General features: G+C 37.0%; 1 protein-coding gene across 2 annotated transcripts in view; it reads left to right on the forward strand.

The window, feature by feature from the left end:
• pip4k2aa (phosphatidylinositol-5-phosphate 4-kinase, type II, alpha a) overlaps positions 1-20,853 on the forward strand; it is a 30,644-nt gene that overhangs the window by 1,565 nt on the left and 8,226 nt on the right. The window contains exons 1-6 of one of the 2 annotated variants that reach the window (XM_083530373.1): positions 357-397; positions 17,455-17,552; positions 17,661-17,757; positions 19,250-19,402; positions 19,946-20,092; positions 20,184-20,222. In XM_083530373.1, the coding sequence (XP_083386499.1) occupies positions 395-397; positions 17,455-17,552; positions 17,661-17,757; positions 19,250-19,402; positions 19,946-20,092; positions 20,184-20,222 (537 nt within the window). In that variant the 5' untranslated portion in view covers positions 357-394. Of the gene's footprint in view, positions 1-356; positions 398-17,454; positions 17,553-17,660; positions 17,758-19,249; positions 19,403-19,945; positions 20,093-20,183; positions 20,223-20,853 lie in introns of those variants that run through there. The other variant, XM_083530372.1, reaches the window with a different exon arrangement.

Below are 20,853 nucleotides of genomic sequence, written 5' to 3' on the forward strand. Positions count from 1 at the left end.
CAAAGGTTTTTTGAGTACTGTCCGTGGCTCCTGCATGGAAGAGGGGAGTTTATATGATTTAGGGAATCGATCGGAAGGAGGGGGTTGTGAAATTTGTAGGGAGTCCAAGCCAGACATGAGGGATGAGACCACTGGAGTGCGGAAATGCATTTGGTAGATAATAGAAGACAGAAATCTGTGTTTGGGAACAAGTCATTGGCAAGAGGAGCTGATGTGCACTTTCGCGTCGGTAGCCCATCTTCTCCTGAGACGCTCTTTGCTCCACACCTCTGTAACGACTGGGTATTTGAATTAGCAAAGACGTCGGGTCATCTCGATCCAAGCTAGTCATTCTCCACTGACTTTTCTCATCAGCCAGCCTGGTGTTTGTGCATGGATAACTGCCGTTCACTGGATGGTATTTACCTTTTGCACCACTCCGTGTAAACAACTCTGTCTGTTGTGTATAAAAAGTTCAGAAGAAAAGATTTCTTAAATTTGTTCACAGTCATGGAGATCAAGTCTTCTGTCCATTTTAATGTATGATGTGAAACCCTGAAACTGAAACTCTTGTTCTGGATCTGCATGATTCTATGCACTGTCTAATGACTGGCCAACTGATCATTGTCTAGATGAGCAGGTGTGCAAGTGTTCCTACTTTAGTGTCCTATGAGCTTATACAGCGCATCCGGGAAGTATTCACAACGCTTCACTTTTTCCACATTTTGTTATGCCTAAATCGGAAATGGAGTGCTGTGGATACTTTCCGGACGCACTGTATGTATATATTGCATGCGGAGTCATATTTGTAGTTTGTTTGACTGCCGTCCAAAATTAGCTTATTTAGACGTTGCTGGGATTTATTTTTTGCACTTCAGCAACACATTCTATGTGCAAATATTTCTGCCGTTCTATTCTCGTCTTCTGCAGTTACAAACTAATCAGTATTTAAAAAAATTAAATACAAAAATACCTAGAAAAATCTAATGGAGGAAAAAAAATGACTATAGTCTGTATTTGTAAATAGGTATCCTTATGATTTTACTACTTATTTTATGACTTTAATTGACTATTTGCTTCTATAGAAAAAGACACGTGATGTGTCTTTTAAATATATATACGTTTAGTCCATTTCACTACTTACTGAGCATTGTGTGTGTGTGTGTGTGTGTGTGTGTGTGTGTGTGTGTGTGTGTGTGCGCGTGTGTGTGTGTGAAACATATACGTCTTTCAAATGAGCACTTTTCATTCTCTTGTCACTTGTGAATTATTCAGCAGTCAGTGCTTTGAGTTTTATGAGTTCGTAAATTACATCAGGATTTGACTTTTCTAGCTGTAACTTGTGAAATTGCTTCAGCCACACCCGACAGTTCAATGTGTCTTGGACCTGGAAGTTCTGTGGAGCTATCTAACCACCTTAGGCTGTTTTACACCTGCTAATTGTCTTTTTGATAAGATCAGATACCTGTTGGGTAGGATTTTTCACAGATTCCTACAACAGAAGCAAATCCAATTTTAATGTTTATATATTAATTTATCACATTTGATCTCTTGTCTCTCCTCTAATGGGCAGTAATAAAATCTTGCATCTGTTACTTAGCAACTGGGGATGCACTCAGAGCTGCTGGAGGTAAATTGAACACTACAGATGTATGTGTTTATTCCTAAAGCTCACTTGATTTCCCTTTTAGTCCACTGTAAATGATGGAAAAGTCATTAATGCACTATATATGGAGCAGCGAGGCATGTTGGATTCAGCCGTAGTTAGATTACATTCTTTTAACCCTTCAGAGGTGTCTTAGATGTTGGTCATCTTAATATAGTGTCAAAGCTCAAGGGGGCTGGAGTTGCTATTACCAGCCATTCAATTATTTAGTGCCTGTTTTTACCACATGCAATTCAAATGAATGTTAAGAAACCAGTTTAATGCTGGTTATTGCAAGTATAAAACTCTTGTTGTAGATTATTGGGTCCCAAGCAAATATAAAAATAACAAGCAAATGTTCTAAAGGTAAGGCAGTTTTAGGGGATTTTACTTACCTTCTGGGTCTAAAATTCATTCATTACTTTAGAAGTTGTTAATCTTTAATAGTGGTTGTCCCAAATGGGATCTCATTATCACTGTGCTTACTAAAAAGTTAAGTAATTATCTGTAATACTGTTATGTTGTACTGTAGGCCTCTAATATTGCACTCCTCACGTTTTGGTCAGTCACAGTTACAGATCTATTAATTATTACTCTGGAGTTCATTGTTGCATTTCTTCCTGAAGATTCTGAACCTTCAAAGAAGTAGATGCCGACCCCGCAAATATCCCGAACCATCTAGAAACGTACCAGCGCCATTTGGATCCCACTTCATGTAGAGTTTGGATATTGGACCTCTTCAAATTTTTGAGGCTCTGGCATGGAGGAGTTGGTGTTGCATCTATGGTGATCTTAAATGTTGGGCTATTTTATGAGTTGCTCAGTAGCTCCTGGTTCCACAACATCAACTGACTGTATAAGACTGTAGAAAGGACATAAATCACACAGACTCTGGTGTTCATGTTAGTTCTCACTCTCCAGTGTTTGTATTGTTTTTAGATTTATAATCACACCCTTGATATCATCCAAATGAGGATGGGTTCCCCTTTTGAGTCTGGTTCCTCTCAAGGTTTCTTCCTCATTCATTTAGGAAGTTTTTCCTTGCCACGTTCGCCCCAGGCTGCTCATCGGGAATAAATACACATAATTCACTTTTTTTCTTATGTCCTGTAAAGCTGCTTTGAGACAATGTCCATTGTGAAAAGCACTGTAGTAAAAAACTTGAACCTGCTTCTGCAAGGAGAGATACTGTATAAAATGTCATGATTTGATGGGCTTGTGGAAGTCCCTGTAAAGAGGAGTTAGTACAGTAAGCACTTGAGTTTTTCCACAACAGTCATGTCTTCGTAGACTTTTTTTCCACCCATTGTCACAATGCAACAAATGTTCCTTCACTGAACCCTTGGTGCCAGTGAAGTAAAATGTAACTATAGTAAAGCATTTAATATTATTTTACCTTAACTAGTACCTGCACTTAGTTGAGCCATCAGAGTGAGGTTTGGTAGATAAATATTTTTTGAGTTGTTCTGAAAGTATTTATGCATTCTGAAAAGGAAACATCATCAGGTGGATGTACAATTGATGTGAAGCCAGCGAGACAATTTTTCTAGAGATTCAACTCTAGTTAAATAGATTCTTTCTTGTATAGTATAGCAGTCAGCAGGGCTACCACACAGTCAGATGATTATATGAGTAATAGTAAGTGAGTAAGCATTTGGTTTCCTGTTAAAAGTCTGATAAATGCAGACTAATATATTCTTTTTAAAACAAAGTTGATGACCCTTGGTTTCATGCATGTCATTTTCACATTGTTTTGTCCTCAGTAGTGCCTATTCCTTCGTTTTAACTTGCTTTGGTAATTATTTTAAAATCCCTTTAATATACATGGGTTATTCAGTTCAGTTGTCTTTAGTGTTCTAGTGACAACACAGACTGATTTCATGATCTCGGCTTATATCTAATTTATCTGAATAAAAAAAAAAAGTCCACTCTGTGAATATCCTCCATAATAATGAAGCTGTCATAGCGTTGTTGGAACTGATTAACAATAACAACATATTCATCTGGCAGATGCTTATACCTCCTCTCATTATAATGTTTGGTAATCTGGGGTCTTTGAATTATTGTACTTGTTTATGTTTTTTTTTTTTTTTCTTGTTAAACAGTGCTTTATGTAACAGCCTTGTCTTTCTTGACAGAACTGAGCTGTACTACAGTTTAACATTGATAATGCTGGATGTCTTGCAGAGTGGGAGTTGGAGAATTTGGAGCGTAAAATGCCTTATAGACCAAAATACAAAGCTTTCCTTATCTCTTGAAGGCGTGTTTTAAATGTATTTTTTCCTCATTATCTTGGTTTGGATGTTGGTCACTATAGATGTTTTCCTGGACACTTGAAGACCTTCTTTAAACCTGATGAATTATACAGGCCGTTGTGTGCACTTAGTTAATGTGGCTATATGTCAGCGAATGGGTAAATAAATAGCAAGCATACATGAGAATCAAGTCAGTAAAATTTTTATTACAAAAGAGCAGTATTGTTTGGGGTTTTCAGTATTCATATTAAAGTCATTTTGAACATCTTGTGGCTGCACTGTTGCGATTCTCATCTATTCATAACTGCTGGAGTTTTTTCACAACTCAGTACGGGTTGCTGCTATGGCTTTAAAGCTGATATGTGGTTTGCCGTGTCTAAATAGATGGATGTAGACAAAACCGAATGCTGTGAAGTAAATGCAGTATCAAGCCCAATAATTTTTAGATCAGTAGTAACTTGATGTGAAATTACAGTAGAATGGTAGCACGTGAGGAAGAGAGCTGAGAATTTTGGGGGATGTGTATAGTTGGCCTAATACAGATAATGAAAGGAATAAAGAAAGAGGATTTAGTCTTTATCTTTGCGATATTTATAATGATTTCAGCACTCACAAAGCATACACAGTATTAAACTGGGTCTGGTATTTAAAAAATGTTTTATGGGCCCAATATTAGTAAAACTTCATCTGATAAGAGTAGCTTAGTAGCGTAATCTTATGTGATACTGCAGCTTTGCCAAGCACCATGCTGCTAGACTCATGCTTAGCATCTTAAACATGCCTTGCTGTCATTCCTACACAATTCTCTAGCAATGTTTATAAGTATAACATTCTGGAGAGACGTTACTGTGAATTGTATAATTTGACGCACCCACTCAATCCTAATCGTGTCGAAAAGTGGGAAGATTTAGCTCAGTGGATATGATGTTGAACTTCTGATCATAAGGTCATGGGTTTAAATCCCAGCACCACTAAGCTGCCACTGCTTGGCACTTGAGCAAGGCCCTTAACCTTCAATTGCTTAGTTGTATAATTAAGATTGCGCTGGATTGCGTTTGCCAAACGGCGTAAATGTAAATGTTGTTTTTATTAGATATAATGAAATTCGGGTGCATGACTTTTTGTATGTTTTTTTTCCCCATCTAAGCGAAGAAACTAGAGCGTGATTCAGCGAATGTAGCATGCCCGTTGCACTGTAGCTGGATTTGTAACTGAAGAATCCTAATCGACATCCTGGCCAACTTTGCAGTTGAAATGCTTATGCTTTTTTTTTTTTTTTTTTTTTTTTAGAGAAAACGGATTATTTTGTGGAGATGTATGAGCGTATATAACAGGAAGTGGTGGGGTCAAATCTTTCTGGTAATTTAGTCTGTAGCGAGAATTAAACTGTTTCATGCTGCTCCCCCAGTAAATCTGCTTTTCTCTGTCTTTCCCGTGATTCCCAGACCGTCTCTTCAGGCATGAGGGATGCCCCAAGTGTCTGGATTGCATAAGGAGTTTCTAGAAATAGACAAGATTCCACAAGCGCTGTGCAAAACGGTCAGGTTTCCACATTCCTCAGTGGAAAATAGCCTCCATTGGAAATCAGTAAGATGTTTTGACCAACATTTAAAGCCACAGTGCGTTATAGGTGAGAGATGCATAGCGTTAAATTTGAACTTTGTGTTCAAAAGAGCCATGACTAAATAGACTGCCAGAAAATAGATCCCTCATTTAAGTAGTTAATTTGGTTCCATAATAACAGGTTGTTTAATTATTGGGTTGCTTATTGGTGGAGCTGAAAAGTAGGATATTAAAGGCTTGTAGCCTGCTATTTATGTCACTGGGCACCAAGCAGGTAAATTCTGAACCCTTACTGTTGCTGCCATCGAATATTTAATATCAGAATATAAACATTACAGCTTATGGATAAACAACTAATAGTTTAAGTATATTTACTGCAGCACTATTTGTTTTATTTTTTTTTATTTTTTTTTATCTGATTGGTCAAAAAGTGTAGATTAACAGCACAGCCCTGACCGTAGCTTTGGCTATATTTTGAACGATAATACATTGACCAGCAACATGTCATTTAGCAATGCAAAACCTCTAATTATGGATACAGTAGCATAAGTACACATGTGCAACATTTTATTTAAGGAGTTTTGTGTGCCAGCACTTTGTAATTGTTGCGAAGTCTGAATAAAGTCAACAGAGGGGGGTGGGGGGTTTAAGGGGTTTTTATTACTCTAATCAACATGGGCATGAACAAATATGGATGCTATGGAATATTATGCAAATGTATGTTTATTATTAGTGAAACCATACTCAACATAGAGCATGTTCTTGTAAATATTTGAAAGTAATTATGGTGTTTTTAGATTAAGTCATCAGGACATCAAAGGGAACTTTTGCTGTGTTTCCACATGGACTGTTTTAATTTCCGTATGCGTGCATCATGCGGATTTTGGTGCTAAATATGAGACTTAGCACATCAGTAAAACAAATGTTTTGTGATAAAAAATTTTATATAATATATATATATATATAATATCTGAGTAAAGAAAGTACATTGTAAATAACTGTGTTGTTGCATTGAAGGATTTAATTGCGCCTCTTTTTATATTTATTTATTTTAGGGCTGCCAAAAATAATGCGTTAATATTGCATAAACGCAGATACATTTTTAACAGCACTTATTTTTTATTAACGCACGATTAATGCTGCGTGCAGTTCAGTGACCAATTTCATTAAAAAATGGCAATAAATATAAAAGAGGTGCAATTTACACCTTTAAGTTCATTTAATTGATTTTATCGATTAGCTGTTGCAGCCTTAAATTTTTTTTACCTTCAATTCTGATTTTCCAAGCCAACTTATACATACAAAAGACTCCTTAGTATTGTTTCTATTTATGTTGCGTTAAAGAGCAATCTGAGATCTTGATTATATATTCACATGCTTTTACAATCAGATATGTTTAGGAAAATTTAAGGCAAAATTTCACTCCTTTTATTGAAGAAACAGAAGTGTGAGAGACTCCCAGCTGTTCTTCTGATTTACGTGTGCTAGAAACCGAAACAGTGGCTGTAACTTTCTCTTCCATTTTTCCTTAATTGGTTGGAAGTAAGTTTTAGGGGAAACGGACACGAGCGAGACAAAAAGTGTTGCCTTCTGAGCCGAAATAGGCTCCGAAATAGTCTTCGAGTATCCCATGGTTGGAACCTGCTGTGGTTTTTGGCTGTTGTAGCCCATTGAATTTAGGGCTTGATGTGTTGTGTGTTCTGAGTAGTTTTTCTGCTCTTCACTGTGGTACACTGTGGTTATTTGACTTAGCTTTCAGTCATCAGTTCTCCACTGATCTCTCTCGTTAAAAAAAGCAGAACTGGCGGTGTTTTTGTTTTTCACACCACTTTTGTAAAGGCCAATGGCCAAGACCATGACCAATGTCATGGAAATGATATTTTATCAGATTTTTTATGCAAACACGATTTTGTTTTTATCTATGTGATTTTATTGACTGACTGAATAATTGCGTGAATTGGACAAGCTGGTTTTATTAAGGTGGCTGGTGAGCGTATAATAAATCAGCCAGGTCTATAAGTATTTGGACACGTTTTTGCCTGTGTACATTCTGGGACGCAATGACATTACCAAATGTGGCATTTCCTCTTTTGAGAAGGGTTTTTACTTGTTGCAGGTTTCTGCGATTTTCTGCCCTTCAGTTTTATCCTCAGTAAGTAAAAAAATAAAACTTGAGTCTGAGCAAAACGTGTATCCCTATATACTTCAGAATTTATCCTACTATTCCTTTTGTCACATCATCTGTAAACACCAGTGACTCAGTTCCACTGGCAGCCATCCAGAACTGAGCAGACCTAATTTTCTACTAGTCTAATCTGTTCTTTAATTACTTGCAGTAGTAAGAAGTATACCTTCTGCTATAAGTAAACCTTCTCTCTATACGGTCATTAAGGTGTCTCTCATTTGTAAATCTTGACACTGATAGTCCTCTCTTTTCTAGAATTTTCAGGACTTGGCACCTGTTTTTTTTTTTTTTGCTTCCATCAGACTTACGATGGATTCCTACATTTGCATTGACACCTCTTTGAACCGCATAGTAAGCATTCCCATGAATAGCTATCAAATGCACATTCAACAGTTGGAATAAACTTTCAATAAACAAACTTTTATTATTGTCATTTGTTTTGAAACAGGGAGGAAATAGATCACACCCGACTATAAAACAAACAAGTGTACGATTACTTTTGGGCCTGTGAAAATGTAAAATGAACGGAAATTTTAACCATTAATTCAACATTTTTGTTCGAAACGAAGCTGAAAGAGCTTCAATCAAATCACTTGCACTACTTGCTTTCTTTTAAATTCATTTTGGTGGAAATTTGTCAATGTGCCTGACGGTATATTGAACAGTATACAGTCCAGCAGCATAGTCTGAAGATAAAAGACCAAACAAAAACCTGTGAAACATTTTTCTGCAAGTACCACATGACATCCAATATTTAAATTTACAGAAAAATAGCAGCTTGCTTTTTTAATGGACGATGGCAGGCAAAGAATAGTCTCATAAACGACCTTTAGGCTTTGCCAATGGGTCTTCCCCCAGAAAGGGAAAAGTCCATTAGGTTAGACAAACACACATTTTTAGCTAGTGTTTTAAATAATTTACTCATTATCTATTGAATAGAGAAGGGATTGATACCGAAAACATGTATGTGGAAAATGTGGAAGAGTATTTTAGCCATTTTTTCAAGCACCTGCCTCTTATAAATAGATTCCATAAAACATCTAATTACAGGCATCTATTTTTGTTCAAACCAATTAATAGTGTTTAAAAAAATCAATTATCTGCGGTATTGATAATTATCGGTTCGGGGTACGTTTAAGACAATAAGTTAAAATTGTCAGGACGATAGAATACAAATTATTTATTGGTTTTAGGTTTTTTGGGGGGATTTTTGTTGTTGAACACCAGATGCATATTTGTGTAAATATTTTACATTATGCTATGTAGAAAAAGAGAGAGCAAGAGAGTAAATGAAGGGTATTTCATCCACACTCCTTAGATTTACTTTGAGCTACTAGTACTAAAGTTGAGGCTGTTAAAATCAGTGACTGCCTGCCTGAAATTTCTGAAGGCCAACATGGTGTTTAATCAACAAGTAATTACAAATCTCAAAAAAATCATCACTACTCTCGTTCAGCTTCTGAATAGTGTTAATCGACAATAAAAAAAATACGAGAACGTAATGTAAAGAGGACCTCCAAAAGGGTCCCTGTCAAAAAAGCTGTCTGTCTGAAAGATTAGATCAGAGGTTGATTGGTTGCTCGAGTATTCGGGCCGATTTTGGGAATTTTAAAAAATGTATTGTCATCGGGTGATTGTGCTGCAAATTAGGCTGATTATTAGGCAGGCGCATCTGACACACCAAACCATGTGGGTACGTTCTACGCTTGCCTGAACATAACTCTCCCATACCAGCTAGTGGCAGTAGTCTGTATTCAGCATCCAAAATGAATACCGGCATCGGGCATAGGAAAAACTCCATATCGGTCGATCTCTCATTTTCACTGCATTTTACATAGCCAGATAGATGAATTTAATCCTCGTTTCTAATTCTAAACCTGATTGATCCCAGTTTAAAATGAGATATAATTCTAAAGCCATTTGTTAGGATATCTTAAACAGCAAAATAAGCATTGACAAATAAGACTAATGGATGGACACAAAACTTTCCAGCGTCTGGCTATTTTTATTATTTTTTTTAATTTCTAAAAAGACCCAGGTTTGGCACAAGTGATCATGATCTTGATGATAAACCTTCAAATAAGTTCACTAAAGAAGAGATGCCAGTACAATGCCAGAGACTGACTATTTGTCAAATTTTGTAATGTCCATATATTATGTATTGTTTTATTTACGATGATAGCGAAACGTCAAAATTGTAAAAAATATTAAACATTTCGTGCAGCAGAGAACGATGTACGATACGTTGGACACACAGCTGGGATCAGCGTATCTCTCGCTCTGCGAGATGCCCCACTCTCACTTTTACACACCCACACACATCTCATTACTATAGTTTGTATGTTACGATACAGTACACGTCCTATTCTTTTTTGCGTTGTGTAATGGTTCTCTGTTTTTATTAATGAATGTCTTTTCTGTTGGTGCACTGGCTGTGAAGTCTCCAATCTGCATCAAACCTCCAGACCAATTAAAAATAAAAAAGAATTAACTGATCTTGAAAGTTTTTATATCAGATGGGATTGTTTCCTGAAAAATTTGTTAATATATACGTAGGTTAAGAATTTACTTAGTTTTTTTTCCTTAACATTTTACTTTGCAAATCAGTACTGTAATTAATAAATATATAGATTATATATTTTCTGCAGTACGATACTGTAGGTACTGTACGACTTGCGATATTTTTGACTTACGATGGGATCGGCATATGTATGTCTATCGTATGTTTAGCATAAGTGGAGGACTACCTGTAAAGTCATTGTAGGTTGGACACTCAATGTAATTTCCTTGTCTTAAAAACATGTTGGTAAAAGCCTGTTACTGAAATGGAATTAGGGAAGTTATCGTCAAATATAAGTGTGTTTCTAAAGCAAAAATCCTTAAACAAACTTTTATATACAACTAAATGCCTAAGACAAGTAGGTGGGTAAAGCAGTGAAAACCTGTGCCTAGTTAAGAACCTGAAGAAATACTGCTGATGACAGTCTTGTGAAGCTTTGTGATACTATGCCAGGAGTTCCCAAATTGAAATATATGGTACTTTACTTGATTGCTTCATAATTGTGTGTGTGTTATTTCACTGTGCTAAAGTATTTGTTGTTAGTCATCAAGTAATGATGGTGGGTTCAAAAGCTTTCAAGCCTCACTGTATGGTTAAGCACATATCCTGTTACAATATAAATGCACCCTGTGCGTTTGGCTTCCTGTACTGATAAGGATGAGCTCAAGAGCAGGAAGACCTGACTCTGCTGTCATGGAGACAAACAGGAAGTGGTCGTATGAAACTTGGCTTGCGAGGTGTGTGCAGAGAGATAAGTGCTGAGGTTGCACTACATTGCTGAAATGAAATGGAACAAAGCTACAGGCGAGTAGACTAGAGATTCGCTGATAGGGAAATTATCAATACTGATATGTTTGTTTTTACTAACCAATTTGAATAAGTGACTTTTTGTACATTTCCACTTTACAAACTCTCAAATGCCACAACAATTTCAGTAACGACTTTGATCATTTTTTTTTCCCCTCATAGGTTTAGCTTGTTTTTGTTCCTCATCAGTGGTTAAATTGATGCATTGTCATTTATTATATTTTGCAATTCAATTGTTTCTAGGTGATAGCCCTACTTGTCACATGCATTTAATGTTCCCACTCCCATAATACATTCTGCGATATTAATGAACTTCTAAGTTGGTTGTCTAATCAGTTGATAGGGCATTCTTTTTTATTTCCTGGCATTAAGCTGTAAATACCTTTGCCAGTGCGAGTTTTTTTTATTTTGCTCTGTACTTCATTAGCTCATGAGATCATAAGCTATTAAAATTTTTATTTCATAGTTTTGTTTTCTGATTTTATACTCCCTGCACATTAATTGAAGCATCCCTTAAGTCTTGTAATAATGTGTTATGATTCATAATTAATACACATTAATACCTCTAAACAAAATACTGAAACTTGGCCATTTCAATTATTACATATTATTGAGCCAAAACTATTGAACAGAGTCTGATTAGTAACTTCACATGTCACGGAAATGCTGAAGGTGTAGGGAGCAAAACCAGGTATAATTAGATTTTCCAAAAATAGAAGTATGACTGGTGTTGAATTCTCACAATGAATGATGTTTTCATAGATGTTTATTCTTAGTGTCTGCTTAGCAGCCTGACTTATAAATATATAAACTTCTTGGAAAACATTGAGTCAAGTCAAGAAGCTTTTATTAGCCTGTTTAATGACTTATTGACCTAAATCTAGCACTGCAGGCCAACACAACTGTACATTAATTTATTCCAATGACACATGACAACTGCTTCAACTTACACAGACATAGGAACCTGTGTCCAGCATTTTTGTAGACCTATTAAGGTATTATTAATTCTTTAGAAGGCCACCTAGGTGGGCAGAGTCAACTTCTATAATTGTGTGTAATGTTCCATCATCCTGTCATTCTCTTTAGCTTTTGGTGAATGACTGTAAAATGGCTTGTGGCTCTGAAGTGAAGAAAGGAGGGGACGATATATTGTCCTGATGTCCATAATGTGCGAGTACAAATTGACGTTATGATCGGAAAAATACCAGAAAAGTTTATATATATATATATATATATATATATATATATATATATATATATATATATATATATATATATATATATATATATATATATAAATATATAAATATATAATATATTAGGGGTGGCACAGTACATGGAAAAACACCCGAACCGTTCGGTTCACTTGTCTCTGTTCGGTTCGTGTGTGCATCGCACGGTTCGACGCATGCGCAATGTAGCCCCGTGCTCAGTTTCGCCTCAGACAGTTTCACGTGAACATACATATAGACAGTAAAAGTTGAGTAAGGAGTGCTGCAGAAATGGCAAGTGGAGGAGATAATGAAGGCTGCCCGGAGTCGGCGGATGCGCCTGCGTCGTTCAAATCCGGTGTGTGGGAACATTTTGGATTTCATGTTACTTACGATGACAACGGAAATAAATCAGTAGATAGAACTGTGACTGTGTGCAACATTGTGCAAAATGCATTCAATATGCTAATGCCAACACTTCTAATATGACAGTTCATTTAAAAAGACATCACGCCAATGTGTCGATAAGCACAAACAGGAGAGAGCCGGTTAGGAAACAACTTCTACTGTCCCCAGCATTTAAGCAGCCTTTCAGTGAGAAGTCAGACAGGACAATAGCCATAACTAAAGCATTGGGGATGTTTATAGCAAAAGATATGCAACCGTGCAGCGTGATTAAATGTGAAGGATTTCGTCAGCTGATGAATGCACTCGAGCCGCGGTTTAATATTCCCTCTCACCGACAATTTTTATTTATTTTTTTGCTAAATAAACGAAAAGCATGTCATCATCAATGTCTTCTCTTTTGCTATATCAAAATCTCACCTAGCTTTTACTCAGAGATGCTCCGAATAATGTGCTTAAAGTCAAGTCAAATTCAGTTAGTGCACGATTACATTACAAAAATGTTAATACTGTATCCTAAATTGTGGATAATTAAGCTAATAAGCTATATATCAAATGCTGAAGGAAATTTCTGGAGTGTTGAAGATTAAAAGAAAAAATAACAACAAGAACCGTACAGAACCCGAAAACCGTGACCCTAAAACCGTGATACGAACCAAACTGTGGGTTTTGTGAACCGTGCCACCCCTAATATATATATACAGTGAGGAAAATAAGTATTTGAACACCCTGCTATTTTGCAAGTTCTCCCACTTAGAAATCATGGAGGGGTCTGAAATTGTCATCATAGGTGCATGTCCACTGTGAGAGACATAATCTAAAAAGAAAATCCAGAAATCACAATATATGATTTTTAAACTATTTATTTGTATGATACAGCTGCAAATAACTATTTGAACACCTGTCTATCAGCTAGAATTCTGACCCTCAAAGACCTGTTAGTCTGCCTTTAAAATGTCCACCTCCACTACATTTATTATCCTAAATTAGATGCACCTGTTTGAGGTCGTTAGCTGCATAAAGACACCTGTCCACCCCATACAATCAGTAAGAATCCAACTACTAACATGGCCAAGACCAAAGAGCTGTCCAAAGACACTAGAGACAAAATTGTACACCTCCACAAGGCTGGAAAGGGCTACGGGGAAATTGCCAAGCAGCTTGGTGAAAAAAGGTCCACTGTTGGAGCAATCATTAGAAAATGGAAAAAGCTAAACATGACTGTCAATCTCCCTTGGACTGGGGCTCCATGCAAGATCTCACCTCGTGGGGTCTCAATGATCCTAAGGAAGGTGAGAAATCAGCCCAGAACTACACGGGAGGAGCTGGTCAATGACCTGAAAAGAGCTGGGACCACCGTTTCCAAGGTTACTGTTGGTAATACACTAAGACGTCATGGTTTGAAATCATGCATGGCACGGAAGGTTCCCCTGCTTAAACCAGCACATGTCCAGGCACGTCTTAAGTTTGCCAATGACCATTTGGATGATCCAGAGGAGTCATGGGAGAAAGTCATGTGGTCAGATGAGACCAAAATAGAACTTTTGGGTCATAATTCCACTAAACGTGTTTGGAGGAAGAAGAATGATGAGTACCATCCCAAGAACACCATCCCTACTGTGAAGCATGGGGGTGGTAGCATCATGCTTTAGGGGTGTTTTTCTGCACATGGGACAGGGCGACTGCACTGTATTAAGGAGAGGATGACCGGGGCCATGTATTGCGAGATTTTGGGGAACAACCTCCTTCCCTCAGTTAGAGCATTGAAGATGGGTCGAGGCTGGGTCTTCCAACATGACAATGACCCGAAGCACACAGCCAGGATAACCAAGGAGTGGCTCTGTAAGAAGCATATCAAGGTTTTGGTGTGGCCTAGCCATTCTCCAGACCTAAACCCAATAGAGAATCTTTGGAGGGAGCTCAAACTCCGTGTTTCTCAGCGACAGGTCAGAAACCTGACTGATCTAGAGAAGATCTGTGTGGAGGAGTGGGCCAAAATACCTCCTGCAGTGTGTCCTGTCCTACAGGAAACGTTTGACCTCTGTAATTGCAAACAAAGGCTACTGTACCAAATATTAACATTGACTTTCTCAGGTGTTCAAATACTTATTTGCATCTGTATCATACAAATAAATAGTTAAAAAATCATACATTGTTATTTCTGGATTTTTTTTTTTAGATTATGTCTCTCACAGTGGACATGCACCTACGATGACAATTTCAGACCCCTCCATGATTTCTAAGTGGAAGAACTTGCAAAATAGCAGGGTGTTCAAATACTTATTTTCCTCACTGTATATATATATATATATTAGCTCATGTATATGTTATTGTAAGACTTGAAACATTTTCTTCTTTGCTGTAAAAGACTGTGCAGACTAAGTAGAACTTGACAGATCATGTGAGTCACAGATTTCTTTGCACCAGTACTGATTTATTCTATCACAGTTATACACCATTTTATAGTGTGGTGCACTGTGGTCACATTTAAGAAGAGATTTTGCTAAACATTGGTCTTGGTTTCACTAGTGAAATTTTTTTTATTATTTTTATTTTTTTTATTACGAGTAAAATGGTGCATTGTTCAAATGGAGACATCGCCTTCTGACTATGTGGAGTCATTATGTCACAGCTTCACAGAAAAGTGTGGGGTGGGGAGAGGGAGAGGGAGAGGGAGAGGGAGAGGGAGAGGGAGAGGGAGAACGATTTCAGTACTTCAGTCCTTGATTTGCAAATTGTCCACTGATAAAGCCTGAGCTGAGACATAGAGGATTATAATGACAGCCAGGAGCAGGTGCAGTGCTGCAGTTGTTTCAGGATCTTGCTGTTACCTAAACCTTGATGTTCAAATCTATTGTTATACTTTAGACTTCAAAAGGATGACATTGTGCATTACTGAACTATTACTCCTGCAGTACTGAAACAAATGAATGCTGTAGTGTTGCATCGATTGATTTAGTAAGAATTTAATGAAAATTTTTTATTTTATTTATGTTTTTTTTTTTTTAACTGTCCAATGTCAAGTGGTAATATGTTATATATACGTTTTGTATAGCCATACACTACATGTTTTTAAAACACCGGGGGGGCTGAAACATCTTTGAATAATCCCATATTGCAAGTGTGAAAGGAATGTGTTTTTTTTATTATCTGAGTATGTTTATATTTGACAACAAAAACAATGTAGTGGAAATGATTACCGCTGAACTGTATGGACAAAGGTTTGTGGACACCTGACCATCACACCCATAAATGCTTTTTAAATATAAACAGATTCAGTTGCCTGTTTTAAATTTTACTCTTCTGAACTTTTCACCAGAGGTCCACCGAATTGGGTTTTTCTCTGGCCGATGCCGATATTTAGAAATCAGAGCAGCTATATATGATGCGGATTTCTTTGGACGATATGTTTGGCAGATTTGTTTTTTTTTCTCCTCTTCATTTCATAAAAAAGGTTAATAAGATGTGATACAGAAAATTGCTCAAATGAAACCTTTATTGAACAACACAGCCTCTCCAATCAGTGCACTTGTTAACACGTTTTGGTCCCGATGTGTACCTGTAGCCTAAACTACAGCTGGTTGAAGTTCCCAAAAAGTTACTTGCATTCTCTCTAATTGTTTTTCTCTTTATCTCTCCAACAGTAGCGTCATATGAAATATATACGGCAAGATCAATTTCGAAGCATACAAACTTTAAGCCCTGTTCGTACTGAGTCAGCTGTTTTTTGCCCGTTTATGAAAGGAGAGCTCCAATTAGCTATTTAGCTTAGCGAATGAGCACACAAAACGGAACATGAAAAAAGGAAACAACAACGAACACGCTTGTCATTCTTGCTCTTGTCTTTGTAACTTAGCAGACATGATTTAAAAAAACAAAACATGGAATCTGTTAGTAATGATCACGGCAGGTTGTATAGCGTTATATATTTCTAGTTTTAGCTCTTCCAATTTCCCTGTTTGTATGCTAAATACACACTACTCCCACCTGCTGGTATGAGAGCATTATTCCCCCCCTCATGCAAGCATGGAACGTACACGCACGGTTTGGTGAGTCAGATGCGCCTACGATTATTTGCTTGACCTCTACTTTTCACTACTGTTTGAGCGTAGCTGTGGGTATTGGCATACATTCAGTCACAAAAGAGCATTATTATTAATGTTTAAGGGGGAGGCTTGGGGTACAGTCGGCATTTCGGTTCATCCCAAATTTGTTGAGATCAGTGTCACTCTGGACCACAGATTGGGAGCACTTGATTTAAGTGAAGTATTATTTATAATACCACATCATACAAAGACATTCTATTTAATCCTATACAATTTTTTGGTCTAACTTTGTGGCATATGTCATCTTTTTGTCCACATGTGGGTGTGTTGCTCATATGTCAATAAACCTTTAGTGATATATGTATCAGTTTGCTGGCTCTCTTGACACGTTCATATATTTTATAATTTGCTAGCAGAGTCAATTAAAGTTACAAACTTCCATACATATATTTATCATATATAGAAAGAGCAGATGAAGGAGTTAAAAATCAGTTTTTTCGAGAGTGGTTGTGGAAACTTGTGTTCATTCAACACTAAGGGTGTTTGTAAAATCAGGTACTGATATAGGATGAGGAAACCTGGAGTGCAGTCAGTGTTCAGTTCATCCCACACTGTAAAGGTCATAGCTTTATAGCAGGCCAATCAACACCTTCCACTGCAACCAATTTGAACTATATCTTCATGGAGCTTGCTTTGTGCACAGGGACATTGTCATACTGGAACAGGTTTATGTTTATCAAAATGAACGTTCTAGATCGAAGTGTTTATCTTCACCTTTTTGTCTTTTTGCCTTCTTAGATAAATGAGTTGAGTCATGTTCAGATCCCCATCATGCTGATGCCTGATGACTTCAAGGCCTATTCAAAGATAAAGGTGGACAACCACCTGTTTAACAAGTGAGTTAAATTAACTGCTTCACTTTTCAATATGCATTCTGATTTATGGAAATGTTTATAATATTACATACCTTTAATCGTGTGTGTTGTTTCATGTTATCATTTCAGGGAGAATATGCCAAGTCACTTTAAATTCAAGGAATATTGCCCTCTTGTTTTCCGTAATTTAAGAGAAAGGTTTAGCATTGACGACCAGGACTTCCAGGTATGTTCATAATAACATGATAAAGTTAGGTTTTGGGTTGTGGAACAAGCTATTGCGACCAGATACATCTTTCTGGATTTGTCATGGTGATCAGTAATTTTCTAGTTTCAGCTTCAGACTCTGAAGGTCAGGCCATAAAGTAAGCATTTTTTGTACTCATTGCTGGCAAAAACATCAGAATATTGATGTTATGTTTCTGTGCACCAGTTTCCATGCCAGAATGAGCATTTTGGAGTAAGATATGGTCACTTCACTGAAAAAATTTTGAGAAAAATTAAATCATATAGATTATTAATATTTCTACTGTGAAAACAAAATAATTGTTTACCATATTTTCCAGTGTTTCTGTCTGGATGTATAGAATTGGAGGAAAAAAATGGTCTGATGTAAACAGCTCAGATTTGGTTACCCTACAGTATTTTTACTAAACAGTAGATCAAAGTCCTTGGGACAGTCTTGACTTGGGACAGTCTTGACTTGGCAGACATCATAGCGACACTCCCCATCAGTTATTTTCAGGCTCTTATATACTGGAATGGTAGAGACCCAAATACCGGAAATGTATCTACAGCAAGATGATGTTTCAATGTATCATTAGAATGGCTGTAAATAGCCTTTTGGCTATTTTACGACATGAATAAAAAATATATATATATTGTAATACGTCACTGTAAGAATTTAATACACCAGGTATTTTTTTTCACCATCTTTTCCAACATAGCTGTTGGGTTTTTAATGTGGGATTGGACTAAGAGCTGTTTAATACAGATGTCATGTTGGGTGTTACATGCGGCCCCATTCATATTTCAAGCAGAGGGGTATTTATTATCATCTGGGTATATTCAGTCGTCCTCGAGTGGAAAAACCCATGATTAATGAGTTGTAATTTAGTCATTAACCCTTCAATCCACTGTCGTAAAGTGGACCTTTTTCCCCCCACGTAATGACGGCGTAATTTCAGGCCAATCCTTTTACGTCTCAGCCACCCACATGCAGCCAGAGCTCTTAATATCATTTCCTGTGAGTCCCTTACTCCCACATGAAAGAAAACATTATCTTATTGGTTAACAGTGTTAATCGCTGTGCTTTAGGAAAAGGGAAGGCTTTTGTTCTTTGTGTAGCGTAGGAAACCTGTGCTTTGGCTAATTTAGAATATGTTTCAGATTTATTTATTTTTTTCTTCATAAGGCTCAAACTAACAAAAAAGGTTGCATAACCACCTCTGCTTGTTTCATATTCACTTCCACAATTGATCACATGTTGTCACTCCATGCTGTACCTCTCTTTTTTTTTTTTTTTTTTGTCTAGGACAGGTCTGATGTAAACCTTGTGAGAATTTTTGTGAATTTCTCTGCTATTTCTGCTTTCACACCTTCCTCAGCACTTCAAGGCTGCTATAATTAGCCAGCGAGCTGAATAAAACGTGTTAAATACATACATTTGCTGTGCTGTGTGCACGCTGACTTGTTTGTCTCCCTGTGTTTGTGTGTAGAACTCTCTGACTCGCAGTGCACCTCTTGTAAGTGAGGCTCAGGGTCGTAGCGGTGCCCGTTTTCACACGTCCTATGACAAGAGATACGTCATTAAGACCATCAGCAGTGAGGACGTAGCAGAGATGCACAACATCCTTAAAAAATATCACCAGGTATGTATAAACACATGCACCTGAACAGAATGTCATTACTGGTGTGTTACACATGTAAATGCTTATTAAAGGACTGTCATTGAGCATGCACACATGGACATTACAGACCCACATTTAGACCAGTCTGGTAAAAGATTGCAGCTTGTATCAAGTTAAGAGGTTTTATAAATCTTCTGATGGTTCCTAAAGCCAAACAAGGCTGTGTGGGTGTGACGGATCTTTCAGCTCTGTGACCTTCAGGCTCTGAAACTCATTTCCTCACTCACTCACTTTTTTTTCTCTCTGTTCTCCTTAAAGAACCAATTAAAAGAAAACAGTTTCTCTTAACACTATCACTTCTCATGTTCCTTGCTCAACTTGTTTCTCTTTTCACACACAATGACCTGGAGTAGGAAAACAAATGCTGTCTTAATAAAACGTATTGATGTGCCTTTTGCTTTCTGATTTGAGACAATGTCCATAGTAACAAGAGCTTTCCAAAAAATGAATTCAAAATGAATTCTTCTGCATTAGTTATACTCATCGTTGGTTTCTGTCTTGTAGTTTATTGTGGAATGTCATGGTACCACACTGCTGCCTCAGTTTTTGGGCATGTATCGCATCACCGTAGACGGAGATGAAACCTACATGATCGTCACACGCAATGTCTTCAGTCACCGCCTGTCTGTCTATAAGAAATATGACTTGAAGGTATGTGAAGGGAAATGAAAAGCAATGGCCAGATTTTTGTTTAATTGCAGCTGTCTAAACTATGAACTGATGAAATATTTCTCTTTCTAAGGGATCTACTGTTGCTAGGGAGGCCAGTGACAAGGAGAAGGTAATGTTGATGTCCAAACAGAATGCAATTAATATCTAGACATTTAGTTCTTTGGAAAATATAATGTACACTTTTAATTATACTCAATGGAATCTGACTTTTTATATGAATTTTTTATTTCAGTTTATTTGTTACTTTTCAGATTTTTTATAAATTTTTTTGTTATTAATTTATTTTTATTTATTTTGGTTATGCAGTGTGACTAGCAAAATCTTAAAACAATAACAAAAAATAGGAACATTAGAAGCCACGAGGAAACATGATCCGCTGTTGTAAATGATTATGCATATACAGTACAGAAGAGATGGTGATTGGATGCATGAAAATGCAGCATAGAAAAATGAAGATTTCTTGATGGCATCATTTTTTAGCATTTGCGAAACGTTATGTAGCGTTTGAGCTTTAACTAATGGTGATGGAAGTGTTTTCTATTATTTTCCAAAGGGAATAGAACTGTTTTTGTGGGGGGAGGGTGTGTGTGTGTCTGTGTGTGTGTCTGTGTGTCTGTGTGTCTGTGTGTCTGTGTGTCCATCTTTGTTCTCTTCTGCAAGGTTTGTTCAGAATAGGTTTTAGTTTTGTAAATTCTCTTGTCTTGCTTCAGTTGGGATTGTTACTGTAGGAACAGTGAGCT

The sequence above is a fragment of the Silurus aristotelis genome, assembly GCF_946808225.1.
Source record: "Silurus aristotelis genome assembly, chromosome: 25".
NCBI lineage: Eukaryota > Metazoa > Chordata > Actinopteri > Siluriformes > Siluridae > Silurus > Silurus aristotelis.